This window comes from Heloderma suspectum, chromosome 3 (genome assembly GCF_057233095.1).
Source record: "Heloderma suspectum isolate Gila_16-S chromosome 3, 16-S_ref, whole genome shotgun sequence".
Lineage (NCBI taxonomy): Eukaryota > Metazoa > Chordata > Lepidosauria > Squamata > Helodermatidae > Heloderma > Heloderma suspectum.
The window spans coordinates 184,006,869-184,026,099 of NC_139460.1; the positions used below are offsets into that span (position 1 = coordinate 184,006,869).

The 19,231-nt window shown below is 46.8% G+C and overlaps 1 protein-coding gene across 1 annotated transcript in view; it reads left to right on the forward strand.

The window, feature by feature from the left end:
- The first annotated feature begins 9,609 nt into the window (after window positions 1–9,609).
- Window positions 9,610–19,231, forward strand: part of PAX2 (paired box 2) — a 234,020-nt gene continuing 224,398 nt past the window's right edge. Inside the window, exons 1-4 of the mRNA XM_084845157.1 lie at window positions 9,610–9,652; window positions 13,006–13,174; window positions 13,377–13,529; window positions 14,312–14,509. Coding sequence (XP_084701283.1) covers window positions 9,610–9,652; window positions 13,006–13,174; window positions 13,377–13,529; window positions 14,312–14,509 — 563 coding nt within the window. The remainder of the gene's footprint in view (window positions 9,653–13,005; window positions 13,175–13,376; window positions 13,530–14,311; window positions 14,510–19,231) is intronic.

A 19,231-nucleotide genomic window follows, 5' to 3' on the forward strand; every position in this document is an offset into this window, starting at 1 on the left:
CGTCGCCGTTGTCCTGGGTGCCCTGTAGCGCCCGTAACAATAATGGGATTATCATTTTCTCATCATCCTAACCTAGGCCCAAAAGAAAACTACCAGTGGTATTTAAAAATACTTTTCCTTTCCCCTGATCTGGCGCTCACACACGGGGCAGACAAGCGCCCCGAAGCCAACCTAATCCGTTTTATTAAATAATGTATTCAAAGGATGGCCGCAATCTAATGGAAATTGCACTCCTTCATTTTCGGCTTCGTAGAGAAATCCTTTAAAGAAAAGGTGTGTTGCCAGTTCTTCGCACCTACCCCACTTTCAAACTTTAAAATGTACACATATCAAAATTAGAATGAATTGCACTGAAAGTTATATCAACATCAGAGTACCTGAAATTAACCAAGACGGTACCTTTCCCCTCCCAGCTTCCTTACCTGAAATTAATCAACAACAAATATAGCAGAAAGAGTCCCGCAGTTCTGTAAAAAAGTTAGGCGTTATTTGTCTTTAGGGGGAAAGTGTGACCAAAATTAACTAATCACATAACCGACTTTCCCTGAAAATATATAAAGAATGAGAAAAGTTTACATAGACGAAATCAAGGAACTGCACCCAAGTCCCCTTGGTCAAAATCACACACACACAAGCATACCAGCAAGAATGGGAGGGAGACGTCTTGTTAATGGGAAACGTCCTACTTGCAAAGCTCGGGAGCGGAGAAACAAGAGAAGGGAGCAGGGTGGCCAGGGAAGGGAGGGCAGGAGGTTCGGGGTAGTCCTGGCCCGGCCCGGCCCGGCCGAATCAATGGCTGGGGAGGCCTCCTGCCTCAGCCTCCCCGCCCCCCCCCTTTCCAGCGTGTCTCACTAGCCACTACATCTCCCACTCGGTCCTCTCCCTCCCCGCTGAGGCTGAACTGCCGGGTGGTGGTGCAGCGGCTGGAAGCTCAAGCCCGTGCCCCGAAGTGGCAACAGCAGCCCGAGTCTCCATCCCTGTCCTTGAGACGTTCTCTTCTTTATGGCTGTGATTCACCCTGTCCTTTATTGCGATCGGTTTGGATCCTTTTTTAAATACTTGTTCGGAATAGAAGTTGAATGAAACGAGTATTTTTTGCTTTTGCATTCTCTCTGAGAGGATTTGTATGCCATCTATTTCACTTCTGAAGCCTCTAAAAATATCATTCGCATTTACGTTGGCGCTCAATGTAGTCTTAAATAAATAGTTCCTCTTCCCCATTATTTTCTGTTTCCATATTACTATTATTATTTTATTATTGTTACTGTTGTTATTATCTTGGCCTTGGATGTATATCTGCGACAGTTTCTCCAGCCAAAGGTTCCCGAATCTGCTCATTATTGGATAATCATTCTGTTGCTTAATTGTCTCGAATAAACTTTAAAATCCTACCTACGAACATTTGTTAAGTTGGTTTAATTGAATAAACTTTTGTTTGTTTCTTTGCCTTGTTACCGCTCTCTCCCACTCCTCTTGTTAATTTGTTCCTTGCCTGGTCTATAATTCAATAATTCACCTCGTCCTTCTGCCTCAAATGCGCTCGCGCTCTCGCTCTCTCTCTCTCTCTCTCTCTCACACACACACACACACGCACGCACCATTAGGAATTCCTGCCAAATTTGAGTGACTTGGACATACTCACTTTTTAATTAGACTTCAGATTTGAGGTTTACCTATTTTCAGATTTTAAAGATGGTGTGGGAAAGAAGGAAGCAATTCTCTTTTATAAAACGATAAAAATTGTCCTCTAGAAAAGGAATAAAGTTTCCCTAGGCCTTCGAACTTCCCTGGTGAAGATTGATTTCTGACCCCTGAGAGTTTTTATGAAAGGCTGAGGAAGGGGGGAAGGAAGGAAAGACCCACGGCAGACGATGTCGGAGACAGAGAGCGCAGTTTTCCTCTTTGGTGCTGAAAAGATATCCCTTCTTCCTACACATTTAGTATTATATTAATATCTTTCTGGTTATAATATGCAATGAACGAGGAAGTCAGCACTTACAATTCTGTGTGGAGGGAAATATTATCGTATAAAGATGACTTTTTTTCAGGAAAGAGAATACCTTTATTCACCTAACATAAATTACTAAAGTCATTTAAAGTAATGACATAGGATTAAAAGTATTAATAAGATATTCAGATAATATACATCAGTAATAACATTTAGAACAATAATATAGTCATAGAAAGAAAACAAAGGGTTAGCATAACAGATGCCTTTATTCTGTTGAGACAATTTATAAATGTTTTCATTGGAAATACAACAGGAATAACAAGGAAGGAAGGAAGGAAGGAAATTATGTGGACAGCTCTACTTTCGCAATAGCTGTAAAGTCTGCAGAGAAACTTCTTGCCCTCTTGGCCTTGGGGGAGCAGCTTAGGTTTGAGAACAAGAGAGTGCTCCCCCTTTCTTCTAATCCTTTCCTTTCGGGCTTTGTCATCATTCACTTTGGCCCTGTTACTACTGGAATTACCCTTTTTAGGGACTTTAATGGGTAAGAGCCAGGGTTTTCGCTGATCCGCAGCATTTTCCACCTATGTCCCCATTTTTATGGGTGCATTATAGTTAGGGGGTAATATAAATGTTTTTTTGTCTGTGATAACTGTAAATCCTAACATTTGCAAAAGGCCCCAAGGCAAACCAACCTTGGATGGGAAGGAGAGAGAGAAATGACGGAGCGGAGAGGGGAGGATCTCCCATTACTGCTGATTAAAAGGAGACTTTAATAAGTGTCTAATTCACTCATTGGGAGTTTTATGGAGAAATTAGACAAGACAAAACTATCTCCAGGAGGGGGAAAATCCCACTAGAAGGCTTATTTTGGGTAGGAAAGCCAGAACGAACCAGACCTCAGCAACCTTGTATCAAAAGTCCAGAAAAAGGAGGTAACATTTGGGAGAAGGAGACGCGTTATATGCGGGCCCCAGATTTAGGATCCGATGCAGCCCCTGGTTCCCACTAATTCCAGTAGCCTTCGCCTCTGAATAAGGGGTGTGGGTGGGGAGAATATTTGTTTTGGTTTTTTGGTTTTTCGGAAAGAGCAGCAAGGCTGCTCCAAGAACAGATCACAAATACAGCCTTCTTGTATAGGCAGGCAGGGGTAGCTGCCTTCCGTCTGTGCAAATAGCACGCCCAGTTTTGCAAACGTTTGTTGTTTCCAGCGAGCAGCCTTCCTTCACTTCCCTACACCAGAGTTTGTAAGCTGGTAACAAATCCTGAACTGTGGATGCTGCAAGAACCGTATTTGCAGCTCCCTCCGCATGCCCACCTGCTTCCCGAATGCATACAGATGGAAAGTATGTTCTCGGAGAAGGGAGACCGGCAGGCAGGCACTCCTGCATGGTGCCGCCTGCTTGCATGCTTGCAGGTTCGAGAAAGAGAGTTCCTGGGTCTGGCCCCAGAGCCTGCAGCTCTTGCTAGTCCCAGCGCGCTAACAATCTCATTCTCTCGCTCTCGCTCTCTCTCTCTCCCCCCCCCCCCCCATTGTTGGCTTCCCCCGTCCTCCCAAACGAGGCTGCAAAAAGTCTCCGGCTTGTCTGGGTTTTGTGGCAAACGCTCTCTTGTAAAGAGAAGAGGTTAAAGTGTCGGTTACTGAATAAAGAGCAGCGCACGTGGGCTCCTTACTATTGAGGGCAAACAAATGTACCAAAGAAAAAAAGCCAGCAACAGCAGGAGGCACACAAGACACCCCCCCGCCGCCCTCCACCCATCCATCCCCTTCTCTCTGCCCAGTGCCAAGGTGCCCAGGCTGAGGGTCGCCTTACTGTATCCATCAAGTCCCCCAGACATGGAACCCACCCAGGAGTCACAAAAGAGGGGCGGGGGGAAATGAGAGGGTCTTGGCTGGGAAAGAAGAAAGTAGCTTTAGGGGAAATGTGCTGTGGAGTGTGAAATTGCAGCCCATGGTGCTCCATATTGTACCAGAAGCTCTCCAAAAGCCCTCATCCTCCAACGTGACCACAGGGGCAGAGAGGAAAGAGACGGATCCGGGGACAGAGAGAGCGGGTGGATGAAGTGGCCACTTTGAACGGACCTGGCCATTTTATAAGGCCAAGTGCAACACAGCAGAGTCACCAGAGAAACCCGATCCACCAAGCTGGAGTTCTCGGGCTGGACCTCTGTCTTGACTCGCCCAAGTTGTGGGCTGGGCTGTGAGTCCCCTGAAGAGATTTAAGGCAAGCTGTGGGGCGCCCATTTGTAACTTCTACAGATCTATGGAGCTGTTAATTTGTCCGCCTCCACCACATCCCACCTAGGGCTTCCTCGGCATTCTCATAAGCGACACACATGCCTTTTTAGTTCGAAAGGAGGTACAAAAAGCGAAATAGAGCTCCTTTGAAATCCAGGATATATTTATGTCTTCCTCCGCAATTTCCTCCGGAATATCTTTAGCGGAGTCCTGTTTTCCTCTGCTCCTAACGGCACACACCACGCTGGCATGTCCTCTGTTTTGGGAGCTTTTGATGCTTTTTGTCACTTTCCTACCCGCCCCCCGCAATAAAATGAAGCTTCCCCCCCCCCCCGTTACATATATAATAAAGGATTTCTACCCTCAGTTGGTTTCCCAACTAAGCGTCTCAGGCGGCAGGGGTGGGGGTGGACAAGGGTTTTCTAAAGAGGGAGAAAGAGAAACGCACCTTCTCGGCCTTCCCGAGACTGAAGCGGGTCTAGAAGAGCAAAGAGGTCTTGGCTGTCAATAATACCAGTTTTGGTCCATAAGGCTTTTGTCACGGTAGCCAAAGCAGACCAAATTAATGGACAACAACCGAGTCAAAACTGGATTAACGGGCATTTAACTCAGTCCCGAAGAGGCGGGAGAGGAGGACGAGAGGGAGGGTGGAGGACCCCAGAATCATCGCGGACCTGGGGGGCCGGGGGTCGAAGTCTAGCCGGCCATTTCAGAGGTAGAAACGTGCGGTGGCTTTGTAGTCCCGTGTCTAAAGATTGCCTGAGGAAGGCGATGTAAATACAGGATGAGACTCCAAGCCTCTCGGTTTCTCAGCTAAATCTCATCGCCCTGAGATCCGAAGGGGCTGGGCGCGGCTGGAGGTGAGCAAGGGAGTGCCGGCGTGTGTGGAGAGGGATTGCCTGGGATCTACGGGCTTGGCTTGATCAACTGGGGCACGGGGGTAATGAAGTCAATGCAAAGATCCCTATCTCCGCAACTCCCCTCCCCCAGTTTATTTTCTCTCTCTCCAAATTTCCGCAGAGAAGCCGGTGCCTCTTTTGAAGTGTAAATACTCCGAGTTGGGAGGTGAGCGATGAATGGCAGGGACAGGAGACCGTCTTTGAAAAAGGAGAAAGAAGATTCATTTAAAGTAAAACTGGGGGAATCAGCCAAGCCTGACAGGCCGCGAGCTGGGCTTGGGGACTTTTTCCCAAAGATAACAGAGAGAGGAGGGGAGGGGGAGGGAATTCTTTATAGTGATTGAAATCCAGTCGTTCCATCTGTTTGGGAAGGAGGAGGGAGCCGAGAGAAGCGGTTTCAGGGATCCTGCTTGAAGAATCACTCCGCCCCCGCCCCCGCAGGCAGATAGATAGGAATTGTTGTGTGGATTTGATTGTTGACAAAGCAATTCCTCCAGGAAGTCTTGTTCAGGAAGAGGCACGAGGTGACACTTTGGGATGTGCGGTGAGATTAGAAGCTCTCCTAACTTGAGTATGTGGGTGTGGGTGTCTATTTCTGTGCCACCAATCTAAGCTAAACGAAATGTGGCATCCATTCAAAAAGTATTCACATGTTGGAATATTTTTAAAGTCTATGATTGCAAATAAATTCCATTCAAAACTTCAACGGAATTTAAACAGCTTTAACTGGTGCACGATGGCGGTCCATGTTATTTGAGGTTGTGCAACCTTTTAAATTCTTGTTATATCTCTTAGTTGAAACCTTAACATTCCCTTGAGAAGGCTATTATCTGCGTAATGGCTGTACCCTTTTCTCTAGATTTGCATTTACCTACCCAAATCTCACTCGAACATTTATTCTGGAAATCTTCCACAGGGGCTTTTCTTCTCCTTTATAACGTCGAAAAGAAATAGATGCCCGCCCCTTCCACTCGCTCGATCCCACAATCAGGACTATTGCCTTCTAAATATAGGATCGGCATATAAAACTGGTCTAGCTGTGCTAATGGCAGCACGGGGAAGATTGGGTATGGGGTAGAGCGGTAAACAATAGCCTCCCAGGAACGGGGTTGTTAAGGAAGGAGGATGGTACAAAACTGGCCGGTTGGGCCTAAGTTACAGCTGTTAGAGGAGGTTGCTGGGGTTTAAAATTAAGAGGTGGATTTGGGAGTCGTGGAAGGATAATTTTTCCAACCCTGCTCTCCCGCCCAACTCAAACGCTCTGCAGTGTGGAAGAAATAAGATTAAATTCCAGGGACTGCCTTTTTTTCTTTCCAGTCAGGAGAGAGAGGAAGAGATGTGGATGGACATGGAGATGTTCAGGATAATTCAAGTAAAGTTTTTGATGAGTTCTCTGTGCCTTTTCTATGACCCTCTCAAACACAGGCGTGTGTGTATGTCAAAAGACTGCTCAACTATTGGTAAAATTGGTGCAGCTAGTGGCTGGGAGGTTAAGTTAAGATCTGGTTAGTTTGAAACTTTTTCCTGGATCTGGTTATGGAATTTGCAGAAAAAGCAAACCTCACAGCGCCATCTTCAGGCGCAACGTGGAAAGGGACTTCATCCTCTTACTGTCTTCCAGATCTGGTTCAAAGCAAATCCGTTTTCCACCTGTATCCAGAGCAGGGTCCCAAACACAGCCCACCTCTGCAACCACCCAGATTCCAACTCCGCCCTGATCGGGAGCGGGAGGGAAGAATTCCTTCCTTGAACTACAGCTTCGGCTACTCTCCTCAAAGGAGTTTTGAAAAAGTCTGAGGTGGGTGGAGGGAATTCAATCTCGGATCGCGGGGGGCGGGGGGCGGGGCAGGGAGATATAATATAAAATCAAATGGTAGTGAGGTGTTTTCTAAAGAGATCTGTGTGGGTGAGAGTGCGCGTGAGTGTGTGAAATAAAATAGAATACGTATATATTACCGATATAAAATTCAATGGAAAACCTGTTTATTGGTGAAAAGCTTCAATAAATTATATAGCGCAATAATAATCAGTGACTCAAAATCCAGTTAATCGCAAATTCGAATATTAGAACCCATTTAGTCACACTAACTACAATAATGTATACATATAATAACTGCCTGTGAACCATTTTCATGGCAGCCCGGTCTAGCGTAAGGAGGAGAACGTAGTGGTGGCACTTTCTTTGGTGCGGATCTGGCTGTGGGCTAGGTGAGAGTCTAGGAAATTCGTTCGCTGATTTCAAAATTAATTTAACCATACAACACAGTGACCCAAAACGCTGCCTATTCCAAAGTTTTTGTAAACACATTGAAGAAAGGAGAGGAAAAGAAAGAGACAGAACATCAGCTTTAAGTGCCAATTTGATTTATGAGATGGGGAAAATATTTCATCAAGGAGATTCTTGACTTAACTTGTTATTAAACAAAGAGGTTAGTTTGTGACAGATAAGCGGAGAGGTGGGGAGGATCAAAGAAGGCAGAGGAAGGCTGAGCGGCGTTTCGCTTAATGGAAGGAAACAAAAATGCAGCTAGTAGCAAATGGCAGATATTCCGTCTCTTTATTAACCTCAGGTCGACGATGCTTTTCCGTTTCCTGTAGGGGTTTCTGAAGTCAAAGCCACTGTCTTTAGTAGCGGTTTCTGAAATAGATAATAAATCACTTTACTGGACAAAATAATATATTAAAAATACAAGTTGAAGTCACCCAGGGGAAAAAAAAAAGACGAGAGACACACACAAAATGAAGTCAGAGAGATAAATAAGTAACAATATGTGCGATTTTAAAATTCTTTTTTAAAGGACTGATATGAAAATCAAATGCAGCTATACATTCACCTCACAAAAATCTGGGGCATTTGAAATGCCCACGTGAAGCCTGGAATCCCGAAGGTATTTACTTGGAAGTAAGACCCATCGACTTCAGTAGGACTTACTTCTGAGTAAACATGGTTGGGACACCCCATTTTGGGTATGTTGGGTTGCTTGATCCTCTGTCCACTTCTGCGGAATTACCTCAGCTTGAGGCGGTTTCACTCGTTTCCCCGAAAGCCATTCATCAGATGATCTGCAGGAACCTCCCCCTCCAAGATGAGTCCCACAGGCTTGGATGGCCTGCTCCCAAATGGCGCAGTTTGGGGAATGGGGTGGCGGGCTCCTCATTCCCTTGGCGACCTCAGCCCGGTCAACAACCGAACTAAGGTAGAGTAGTCTGCGTTTAAGACGCTCCAACAGAGACTGGTTTTACTGTCTAGGCTGCAAAACGCCTCAAGACCGAGTGTTTCGGCTTAATTTGATGGTGGAATAACGGGGGGGGGGGAGCCCAGTTTCGATCCTGATCATTTGATTGGGCTCCAACAACTGAAATTCTTAGACTAAAGGCCTCCTATATTCAAACAAATAATGGCGCCGGGGTAAATGTTTGTGACACCTCCACCCCCCCGACACTCACACAGACACCGTCTCCAGACATATTCACCACGAAAGTGGACCCTTCGCCCCTCGCGGAAAACAAAGCCGCAAGGCGGACTCCGCGCCTGAACGGGCAAGGCGTTCTTGCCCCTTCCTCGCCCTTCGCCAGAGTTGACCCTCTTCGCCCGCGGCGCGCCCGTCCCTCGCCCTTCGCCGCTTGGGTCCCCAGCCCTCCCCCCTCTGCCCACTCCCCAGCCAATTTGTTGGCATTTGTATTTTTGGACTGACAGAGCGACGGACCTCCTGGCAGGGGCTTCGGCTCTGAGCGCTGGCGAATCCGAGAGTGTTGGAATCTATTGCCTTTGTCTGACAAGTCATCCATCTCTCTGCCCGGCAAAAGGGGGAGGGCGAGCGCGAGAGGGAGGGAGGGAGGGAGGGAGGGAGGTGTGGAGGTGTGTGTGTGCGTGTATGGGGGGGGCTGGGGTGCAATCTGGAGGGGGCTTTGCCGCTTTTAGAGAGGCACGCACTGGCGGTGGCAGCTCCATTCTCCAGGCAAAGCTCGTGGCAAGCACATCCCCACCTTGTGCGAAAAGCGAGCGGGGGGAGGAAAAAGTCTGGACGGAGCAGGAGGAGCTGACGGGGTTCCTTCGCCCGCCGCCCAGGGAAGCCGGAGCGGCCGAGGCGGAGGCTGCCAGGAAGGGAGCGCCTGGCCGGTGGCGCCCGGATTTGCCGCTCGTCTTCGCAGCTGCCAAGTGCCAACTTCGCTGAACTGAGCGGAGGCGCCGACTCGGGGCAGGAGCGAGAGCGCGTCCGCTCGCCGTCGCCTCGCCGGGTGGCCCGAGGGCCCGCCATGCCCCGCACCTGCCCGGGCTCCGCCGGCGGACTGTGAGCGCCGCGCCAGGAGGACGCGTCCCGTCGCTCGCCTGCCCAGGACGGGCGGAGGGCGGGCGAGGCAGCCAGGCAGCCAGGGGCGCTCGCTGCGGCCCGCCAGTTCACCTCGGCGCGCCGGGCGCTCTGCTTCGGGTCCTCCGCCTGATTCTCCCCCAAGTCCTGAAGTTGACCCTTCGAGGCGACACGGCGGCTTCAGCCGACTTCTTCCCCTTCCTCTGCCTCCCCATGGATATGCACTGCAAAGCAGACCCCTTCTCCGCGATGCACCGTGAGTACCGGCGGCAGCCCGCGCCTCTCCACACCTGAGATCCTCTTTCCCGGCTTCCATCTCACACCACCACACTCGCCCCGTCGCTTGGAAGGTTCATCAGGAGGAAGGCCGGACACCCATTCCAGCCACTTCTCCTTTTCTCTGGCGGGAGGGCGGCGGGGGAGGGGGGGGAGGCTAACTAGAGGGGATCCCGAGTCCCACACTCCTGGGGACGCGAGAGCCACTGGCCGCTGCAGTCCCCAGGGAGGGGGAGAGGAAAGGGGAGATCCTATTCATTCCCACCCGTGGAGGGCTCAAAACTCTCTTTCGGACATAAAGATTCAAACCTTTGAAGTACTTCTGAGGAGTTCTTTACTTTAAAAATGAAACTTATGGTTTGAGATAGACAACATAAAACCTGCGTGATAGAATATAAAAGGTCTGTATGAATTTATATTGCCATTCACCTTAGATCTTCTGTTATCTGATTTATAAATGGTGGGAAAGAGCGAAAATGTCATCCCTGATATGAGCGGTGATTTAAAAAATAATAATAAGGATTTTAAGGACAGTTCTATTCAATTATATTTTCAGAAGTTGGGGGGGGGGTAATCTTTGATTTGGATTTTCTCCATCCTGGCCTTTATTTTAACACATTTCTGACAGGGAGGCAGTGGTTACATTAAAACTGAATTGTTTTAATCTGTAACAAATATACTTCACAAAGAGGGAGAAACCCCGGAATCCACCTTATTATGATTCTTCACCAACCCATTCTAATAACAAAATGTAAGAGGAAAACAATTCTGGATTTTGAACATTTAAGTGAAGGTAGAACGAAATAATGCAATAGTAGAATCAGTAAATGAATAATTACAACAGTCCCTAATTTTGACATATTTCCCCTAACTTTGGATGCCGTTAATTTTTAAACATCATATGCCATCTATCTATCTATCTATCGCTTAAAAATAATTGATAAAAATTAATGTGTTAGGACTTAAACATACTTTTGAATAGAAAAATATGTTGATAAAGTACATTCAATACTTTACTTCGGAAATGTGTTGTTTCCGAGCAATTTCCCATGGAACTTTTGAAAATACTGGGCAGTATTTTATCAAAGTATTCTGCCCATTTATACATTTCATGTCCACCACAGGCCCTTATCAAAGAATACTGAAATGGTTCTAACTTTAATTTAATTTGAAAACATTTTATAGGCTCAATTACAGATTACATATTTCTGTAACCTTTAAAACTAAGATAACATGACTCTTCGGAAGGCTTTAATTCCCTTCTAAAAATGTAGAGACAGTACATTTATTGAGACAGTAATTTCGCCTCCTACAACCGCCTTTTAACGTTGGGCAGAGTATAGTCCATAAACTGCATTCAATACAAAGGAAGGACAGGAACGGAAATACTGGGATCTAAACCATAACGAAGTGAATTCGAAGTTGGAATGGTGTCCTTAGCAAGACGCAGGTGCAATAATCTGAATTATTAATTCCTTAATCTTTTTTGCATCTGTTGCCTTTTAATAGTCTGTAATGCGAGTTATCAAAGGTGCTTTGAATTATTCAGGAATGAGGTGCTGGAGAAATTGCCTGATTGTAACTTTAGAGGCAACATCTGCAAAAGGTGACCCAGACAAATGTCGAAAACAAACAGATACATAGTGAGAAAGAGAGGCCATTCAACGCCTCCTCCTCCTATAGTTCGTGGTAGTGCTGGGAGGGGGGAACGGGGGAGACACGATCTGAAATTCCCTTCTTACTCTGCCAGTTCCAGAACTCTCAACACAAAACCCTGGCGGCTGGAGGGGGCATAGTGTATTTCTGTAGAGCTTACACGGCAGTAAATAGGCATCTAACCTGGCTAAAAAGCTAATCGTGCTTTAGCATCCTAGAGGGTGCTGGGGGCTAGATGAAAAAACTCTATTTGCGAGAAGGACTGGGATCGATCGCAGGGCAATGAGAGTTTCCACTAAGTTCAGAGCCAATAAGTCAGTGTCACAAACAATGAGAAAGGGGTGGGGGAGGAACTCCACAAAAATACAAACAGATCATTTTTCAGCAAGCCGCAAAATCAAGTAAGATCTCTTTTTTTCTCTCTTCGGAGAAGCAGCAAAGGTTAGGTCCGTGTGTGAACTAAACGCCGTGCGTCTGGTGCGCTGTGAACGTGCTGTCTCTATTCACCTTGTGGATATAATCACTCCGGGGACCTCTTGACACTTACATTGCTCTGGAACCCAATCTAGTTAAACACAAAAAGGGGATTTTCAGGCAGCCTGGTGCCACTGAAGATTTCATTTGGACGAGATCGTCCGAAATGCAAATATTCAGGCTTAACAGGGTTTCGGACCGAGCTCTAAGAGAGAGGATCGGGAATCATTTGCGAGCAAACACGGAGAACAAGGCTTGTCCCAGCGAACTGATGTTGGGCAACAATACGACCACAGCTGAGCGCTGGATTAAAATCACCTCCTTGAAATCTCTACCTTTCATTTCCAAAAGACAGGGATTAGCCTTCTGCCCCACTGGCTTCAGCTAAATCATAAATATAATATTTTAAAGGCAGCTGCTCTTGAGGGTTGTCTGAAGACGAGAGAATAAAGGGGATTTTTAAAATGCACGAAAAAGACTCCTTAAAATAGAACAAGGCACACCCAAAGTTGGTATAAATTATTTCCCCCTGGAAAATTATTTTGTATAATGAGAAATGGGGGAGGTTTGTTTTAATATAGTTATAGATAAATATACATAGTGGAAAGGAAAGGGGGAAATATAAAACGTAGAAAAAGATCGAGTCTTTCTTTTATTGCATTTTTTAAATATCACTATCGATGAAACAAATTTAGCATGGCAGGAGAAGTTTTAACCTTGAAGGGAGGGGTATAATGTGCAGTTGAGCAGTCCTGCAACTAGACAGGGCTCTGCCAGTGTGGTGGGTCAGAGAATGGAAGCCCCGTGTTGGAGAACTTGGGCAAAGCGGAAGGAAAATGAGAGGGAGAAAAGGGAAGGATACACTGGAAAGGAGAGGTTGGTCTCGAACAGAGGCGCTGTGTTTGGTGGGAGCACTTCTCCATCCCCAGTCTCGAGCCAGCCCTGTGGGAAAGATCCGTTTTTCTAAGCGCCCTACAGACAGTGGTCCAGGGAACGTCCAGAATCGTCCCGTGTCAGGATGAGGGTCCCTGCGGGGGGAAAGTCCGTCCTTCCGCCTTTCCTTCCTTGCGCACCCCCCCCCGCCTGCCCCCGCCCCTCCCCCATTGGTGATTTGCCCAGCTTAACTGCCCCGACTAATGTTTTTTTTCTCCCCCCCCCCTCCCGGTGTGCGTGGGCTTTTGTGTTTTTATTCTCTCTCCCCAGCAGGGCACGGGGGTGTCAACCAGCTCGGGGGGGTGTTTGTGAACGGCAGGCCCCTGCCTGATGTGGTGAGGCAAAGGATAGTGGAGCTGGCTCATCAGGGGGTGCGACCCTGCGACATCTCCCGGCAGCTCAGGGTCAGCCACGGCTGTGTCAGCAAGATCCTCGGCAGGTAAGCCTGGGAAGCAGAGGGCGGGAAGGGCAGGCCTGTTCCTCCGCTCCCCCGAGAAGCCTTTGCTGCCCCTGTGCGTGTCGGTGGAATGTCAGCTGCTCGGCCCTGACCCGGGGGGGGCTCAGAGAATCCAGGCTCCGCGCTGCGCACCCACCCACCTTCCTCCTTTTGCTTTGTTTTGTCTGGAACTATCTTAAAACAGGGACCTGCTGTGGGTTCGGAAAGAGGGGGAAAAGCCAAACAAGCAAAGAAACAAACCGATTGCAACCCAATTTGCTGTGAGACCAACCTGCAAGTCTCCCCTCCCCGCCTCCCAGCTAAGCCAGGCCGGGCCCTACTTTCTCTCCACCCCCAGGTCAGCAGGAACCAGCAGGCCGGCAGGCTGTCTTTTGCCAAGTAGATGTCACCGCCGGCCTTCAGCACAACTCAGCTCAGACGGGGAGTGGGGAGAAGAGGCAGCCAGCCTTAGTGCATGTGGTGGAGGGGGCTGGAGGGAGCGAGGGAGGGAGGGAGGGAAGCCAAATCAGTAAACAACCCAGCATATATTCACACACACCCCGCCCTCTTTGCAAAGCCCTCTCCCCAAGGGATTTTAACTGCACGGAGGAGGGCAGAGAGAAAAATATGCGTCTGTTTGTTCGTGTTTAAGAGGGCAGGGGTGAGACCCGAAACCCGACAGAGAAGAAGAAGGCCCTTTAACCCGGGGGATGCTTCTCCCCTCCGTTCTGTCCCCATTGTTGAGCGCGAGTAGTTAATTTAGAGCCGCTGTGGGTTGCGTGGGCGGGCGGGGGGCGGGCGGGGGGACCAGGACGACCCAGGCCCGACCTGAATAGCCCTCTCCGTCGCTCCTTGCGGAACCAGGAGTTATGCGCGTACCGTAATATACCCGGGGAAAGACCCTAGTTGCGTCCCAGGAAACGGCCTGTCGAGACTTCGGGCACCTCTGCGGGTTGATCCCATCCACGAGGGTCCCCGCTGCCCCGGGATGCCAAGGGGAGAGGGGTGTCCCTTGCAACTCCCAACAGCGGGAGGGGGTGGGTGCAAGTCACCTCCCAACCTCTTTGCACGTGTTCGGGACCGGGCAGACGAGTCTCACCCAGGGTCGGGGCGCCGCTGAACCTCACTTTGCACTGGCAGGTACTACGAGACGGGGAGCATCAAACCCGGGGTGATCGGAGGGTCCAAACCCAAAGTAGCTACCCCCAAAGTAGTGGATAAAATCGCCGAATACAAGAGGCAAAACCCGACCATGTTTGCTTGGGAGATCCGCGACCGGCTACTAGCCGAAGGCATCTGCGACAACGACACGGTCCCCAGCGTGTCCTCCATAAACCGGTAAGTCAGTCACACACCAGCGCAGCCCCGGCCCGGCCTAGCCCCGCCGAATGGCCTTCCTCGCAGCCCACGCCGCACAGCCGCACAGCCGCACCCCGACCTCATCCTCCCGAGCAGACCCGGCTTGAGACGCTGGAGATCCCAGCCTCCCTCCGCTCTTCCGCCACTCTTTTTCTCGCACACACGCACTTGGCAAGGACGCGAGGGCGCAAAGGAGGTCTCCAGCCCAGCGACCGACTGACCTCAATCCCGGCCGCCGCCGTTTTGCTCTCTCCTTGACCGTGGCTGCGTCTGTCTTTCCAGGAGTATTAGGGTGTGCCTGTTGGGACACCGGCGGCTTTTATTGACTAGGTATGCCAGACTTTCGAAGGAGTTGGTTTTGGTTTGCTTAGCTTCTTGAAAGGCCTAAAGACGGAAAGCATCATACTTACACCCAGGCCCCCATACTAGGTTCAGTTGGCGTGGCGAGGCTAGGAAAGTGAATACGGAGATAAACACAACAGTTTCTTTGCCTCCCTGGGAAGGAAGGGCAGCTTTTTTGCAATTTAGCCTCTACAAATGAAACGTTCTTATATCTTAAGACAATCACAGCCGCACACTCCTGAGCCATTGAAATACCAAATGGTTATTTGTCTTAAACAAATAGACTTCACTCCCCCCACACCACCACCACCAAGAAGAGGCCTTTCTTTCTCCTCTGGGCAGCAAAGCTTCCCCCTGGAAAAAGAGGGAACTCTGACTGAGCCCCTCAGGAATTGAGGAACTTCTGAAAAGGGCATTTCCATAGGTCGAGGGTTACAAAGAGGTGGAGGTGTGCGTGCGTCTGGGTGTGTTTGCACACTTGCAATGTGGTTTGATATTTTGCACTGTCTAGATTTTAGTATGACAACAGTCTTGTTAATATCTTAATTCATGTTCCCTGCCACTATGTGCCTGTGCACTCTACTTCCTTCCTTTTATGTCTTCCAAACTTTCTGGATATATGAGGTCCAAATGTGTATGACACAAAAATGCCAGCCTTGCACATTCCTCTCTAGTTATATCTCCCAAAGTGTTTGGATGGTCTGCCTATCTATCTAACCAGACACAGACGTCCGTGTGTGCGCGCATGCGCGTGTGTGTAAAATGAAGTGTATATAAACTGCTACAAAATGAAGCACATGTGCTGAGACAACACTGTATCAGAATCACCCAGACAGCAGTATATCCATGCAGTTTCCAACACAATGCTGGGAGAGGATTTGTACACCTGCAACAGGCAGAACACACACTGAGAAACATAAATACCATGTAGCAACAGAGACATGCCACTATACACTATTCCAGGTGCTAACATGGAAAGATAAAGATGCTGTGAGGTGACACAGAGATTGTGCTTTGGGCAGGCATACAATTAGTTCTGCTTGAAAATGGAAAACAGGATCTAACTGAGATGTGTAACACAAGGACACAAATGTTCAGTTGTCACTAATAACAAATTAACTAATGCAGGCCACATACTTGTGCAGATTCAAAAATTTAACACTTTTCAGGGATACCTAATATACACTACAATCTTTGGGCTGCATGTTTCTCTAGGGAGTCAAGTAAAAAGCCATGGCTGTGCATAATTCTCCGTAGGTATGTCTTCTGGAATAAACCAACTGAAAAGCAAGTGTATTTTGTGCTATGAATAGCAGAATTGGGCAGCTGCTGCAAGTATCAACGATTATGAATCTCCATACAGAAAAAGGTAATATAGAAAGTGGCCCCATAGAGAAACTTGTATCCAGATGGACAAAGCAGTCTATAGCATCCATCTCTACAGCTGCTTGGCTAAATAGTTAATCATGCAATACATAGAAAATTGAGCCTTTTTTTAAAGAAACATTTTGCAAACAATGCTTTGTTAATTTATTTGGCTTCAATAGATTTTTTTAAAAAATTCTAACAGCTAGAATGCATTTCTCTAACTGGCATTTTCTATCAATTGTATTTAATATTTTTGGAAATGATGTGGAATTATCCCAAATCATCTCAAAACAGCAGGTAAAATTAACTTGGAGAATGTACCTTGGCTAAAAAAGATCCCCCCCTCTAACCCTGTCTCTTTGTAATATACCGCTAGACTGTTCCTGGAAATTATCCCTGTGTGTGCCATCTGTATTAAAATGGTTATTAAGTTATGAATAGAGTAACATAATGCTGATTGGCTAATTATATACCCTTCTAAAATATACCCAGATTCTACTGTCTTGGTTGGGTACTGAAATAATAGCAGTTTAACTTTGGGCACCTTTGGAGACAGCTTGGAAGGAGTTGGGAAGAGGAGAGGGTAGAGGTCAGTGCTTCAAAAGTGCAAGCAGAGGGATTTATTTAGGGTTTGAGAAGGAACAGGATGTTCTTCCTGAGAGCAGCACAACTTCCTTGGCTAGTGCAGAAAAGCTGCTGTTGGCAGCCCAAGGCAACACTATCGGGCATCCATAGTGGTTATGTGTTTGTGTGTGTGTGTGGGGGGGGTCATTGTCTTTGGGAAAGCAGGACGTAACCCACACTACCATGAATACTTGTGCACACATCTGCTCTCTGACTATGGATGTGCTGTATCAGTTGTGCAAAAGCCATGGGCTGTAGGAGCACATCCAGTACACCATGCAGAATACCATTCTTTATCCATAGTGAACCCCCACTCTAAAGTCTGGTGTTGGTGCACTATTTATCCATGGGTACAATATGCATGTAGTCTTCTGCTGTTACCAGTTTTCTGGATCAGGACCCTAATGTTTCACCTATTGGTTGCTGCATCGAGAGGAAAGTTCTGTGTTCTCTGGGTTGCTACTAGTTTACTTTTAAATATTGACTAAATGGCAATTCACCCAAATAGGAAGAAACTTCCATGGGTAGCTGCTGCAGCCAACACTAGGCATCACTGTGGGAATATAATGAGTAAATTCCACAAATAGTTATGTATGTACAAGAGCTTGAGAATCAGGCACTCCCTGGATGCGATTGATATCAGTTTAACTGGGAGACCTTGATTTGTCTGCCCATTGTTCAATCTGCCCCTGAAATGGAGTTAAATATGCTAACATGAGCAGCACTTTGTCATTAAATCTGGTCATACACTTGGCAAGTATTCCTAAGAAATACTATAAATATTATTGCACCAAGTAGGTCCTGAACAGGTATCTGAACCTTTCAAAATGTGACTTTGAGGAAGATGGCCTTTTCATTCTCCTAATACTTAAAAGCTATCTTGGTGCAAATTTTTTAAATGCCACTGTCTCTTTTTTTTTTTGCTCCTTCCTTTCACTCATCTGGGAATTGTTTCCTGGAATCTGAGGCATGTAAGAAATGATTCAGTTTAAGCCATGAGCAATGACTCAAAAAACCAAAGAAGCCTATTGAGAAATACAGGAGGAACTAGTTAGACACCCCAGAAAAGCCTGATACTTCTTCCTCTGAGTACAGTTTTCTTCCATTAGCTTCTGTGGAGAAATCTTCAAAAGAGTAGAGAAAGAAATGAAGGTTAGGTTTAAAATCCAAATCAAGTACTGTTCTGGTGTTAACAGATATTGGGAGGGTTGTACAAAACAGATGATTTTGTACCTGGCACACATTTGAAAATCATACCTCTATAATTCTTGCTTTCATCTTGCAAATGTTGCCTGCAAATTCATATTTACACTATTATTAACCGATTTGCTATGGAACAGTCCTTCATTGCCTCTAGAAGAGAAGACATTTCCTCTTGCATATTAAAATAGTATTAAATTTGCAAGTGCCAACATTGAGAGATTATGTATCCATAACATGTTTCAGACCTGATGTCTTGAAACTATAAGAAGTGTGAGATGATTGGGAAAAGCAGATAGTTTTTGTTCTCTTTCATGGAGAAGAAGAAGAAGCACTGGTCTTTAAGCTGCAGCTTCATTGCCACTGATTGGAGTCTTGCGCAGTTTCAAAGGATTTTTTTTCTCTTCTCTTTCAAAGATCTGTGTAATCAAACTTTGTATCCTGAGCTGCTTGTCTTTCTAGGTTTAGAAGTGCTGTAAATAATCACAGTATAATTCTAAGATTACTTTTAACTGTAAGTTTAAATAGAAGGAATATTTATAGGGGCAACTTTCAGCTTTACATTACGCAACTAAAATGACCTATCCTTCCTTCTACTCACCCACCCTTCCAATACATCATCATTGTCGTCGTCATCATACTTCTTCTCCTCTCCCCACTCACAAAAAATTGCAAACACAGATAAGAATGCTTTCCCCATTACATTACTGTTTGCCTACATTATAAATTTACTGCAGATCAGTGCTGAAAACATCTGGGGATGTATTCTGTTTTGCTGTATGTGCGTCTGTCTCTTTTTTCTGCTTTTTTTTGTAACTCACTTTTTAAATGGGGTGGAATATAAATCTAGACATGGATGGATAGATAAGCACCCATGGAAGGTTTGTTAGTCCAGATTGAGTTGCATTGCTTTGAAGAGTGGCAAATCACCTTGGTATAATTTATCCTAGTATCAGTATAGGAGAGTTTGGAAAACACGGACATCTCAGTTTTGAAGGTAGTTACTGGTAATGAGGCTTTCCCATACTACATTTTTAGTCATAAGAAATATTTGTGAGTGCACTCTGATGACATAAACATGTAATGGGAGATGTGGATTTCACGTGATCTTTCAAAACCCTTTAAGGGGGATCAGTTGCCAAAATGGGCAGCTGCCTATGAACAAGC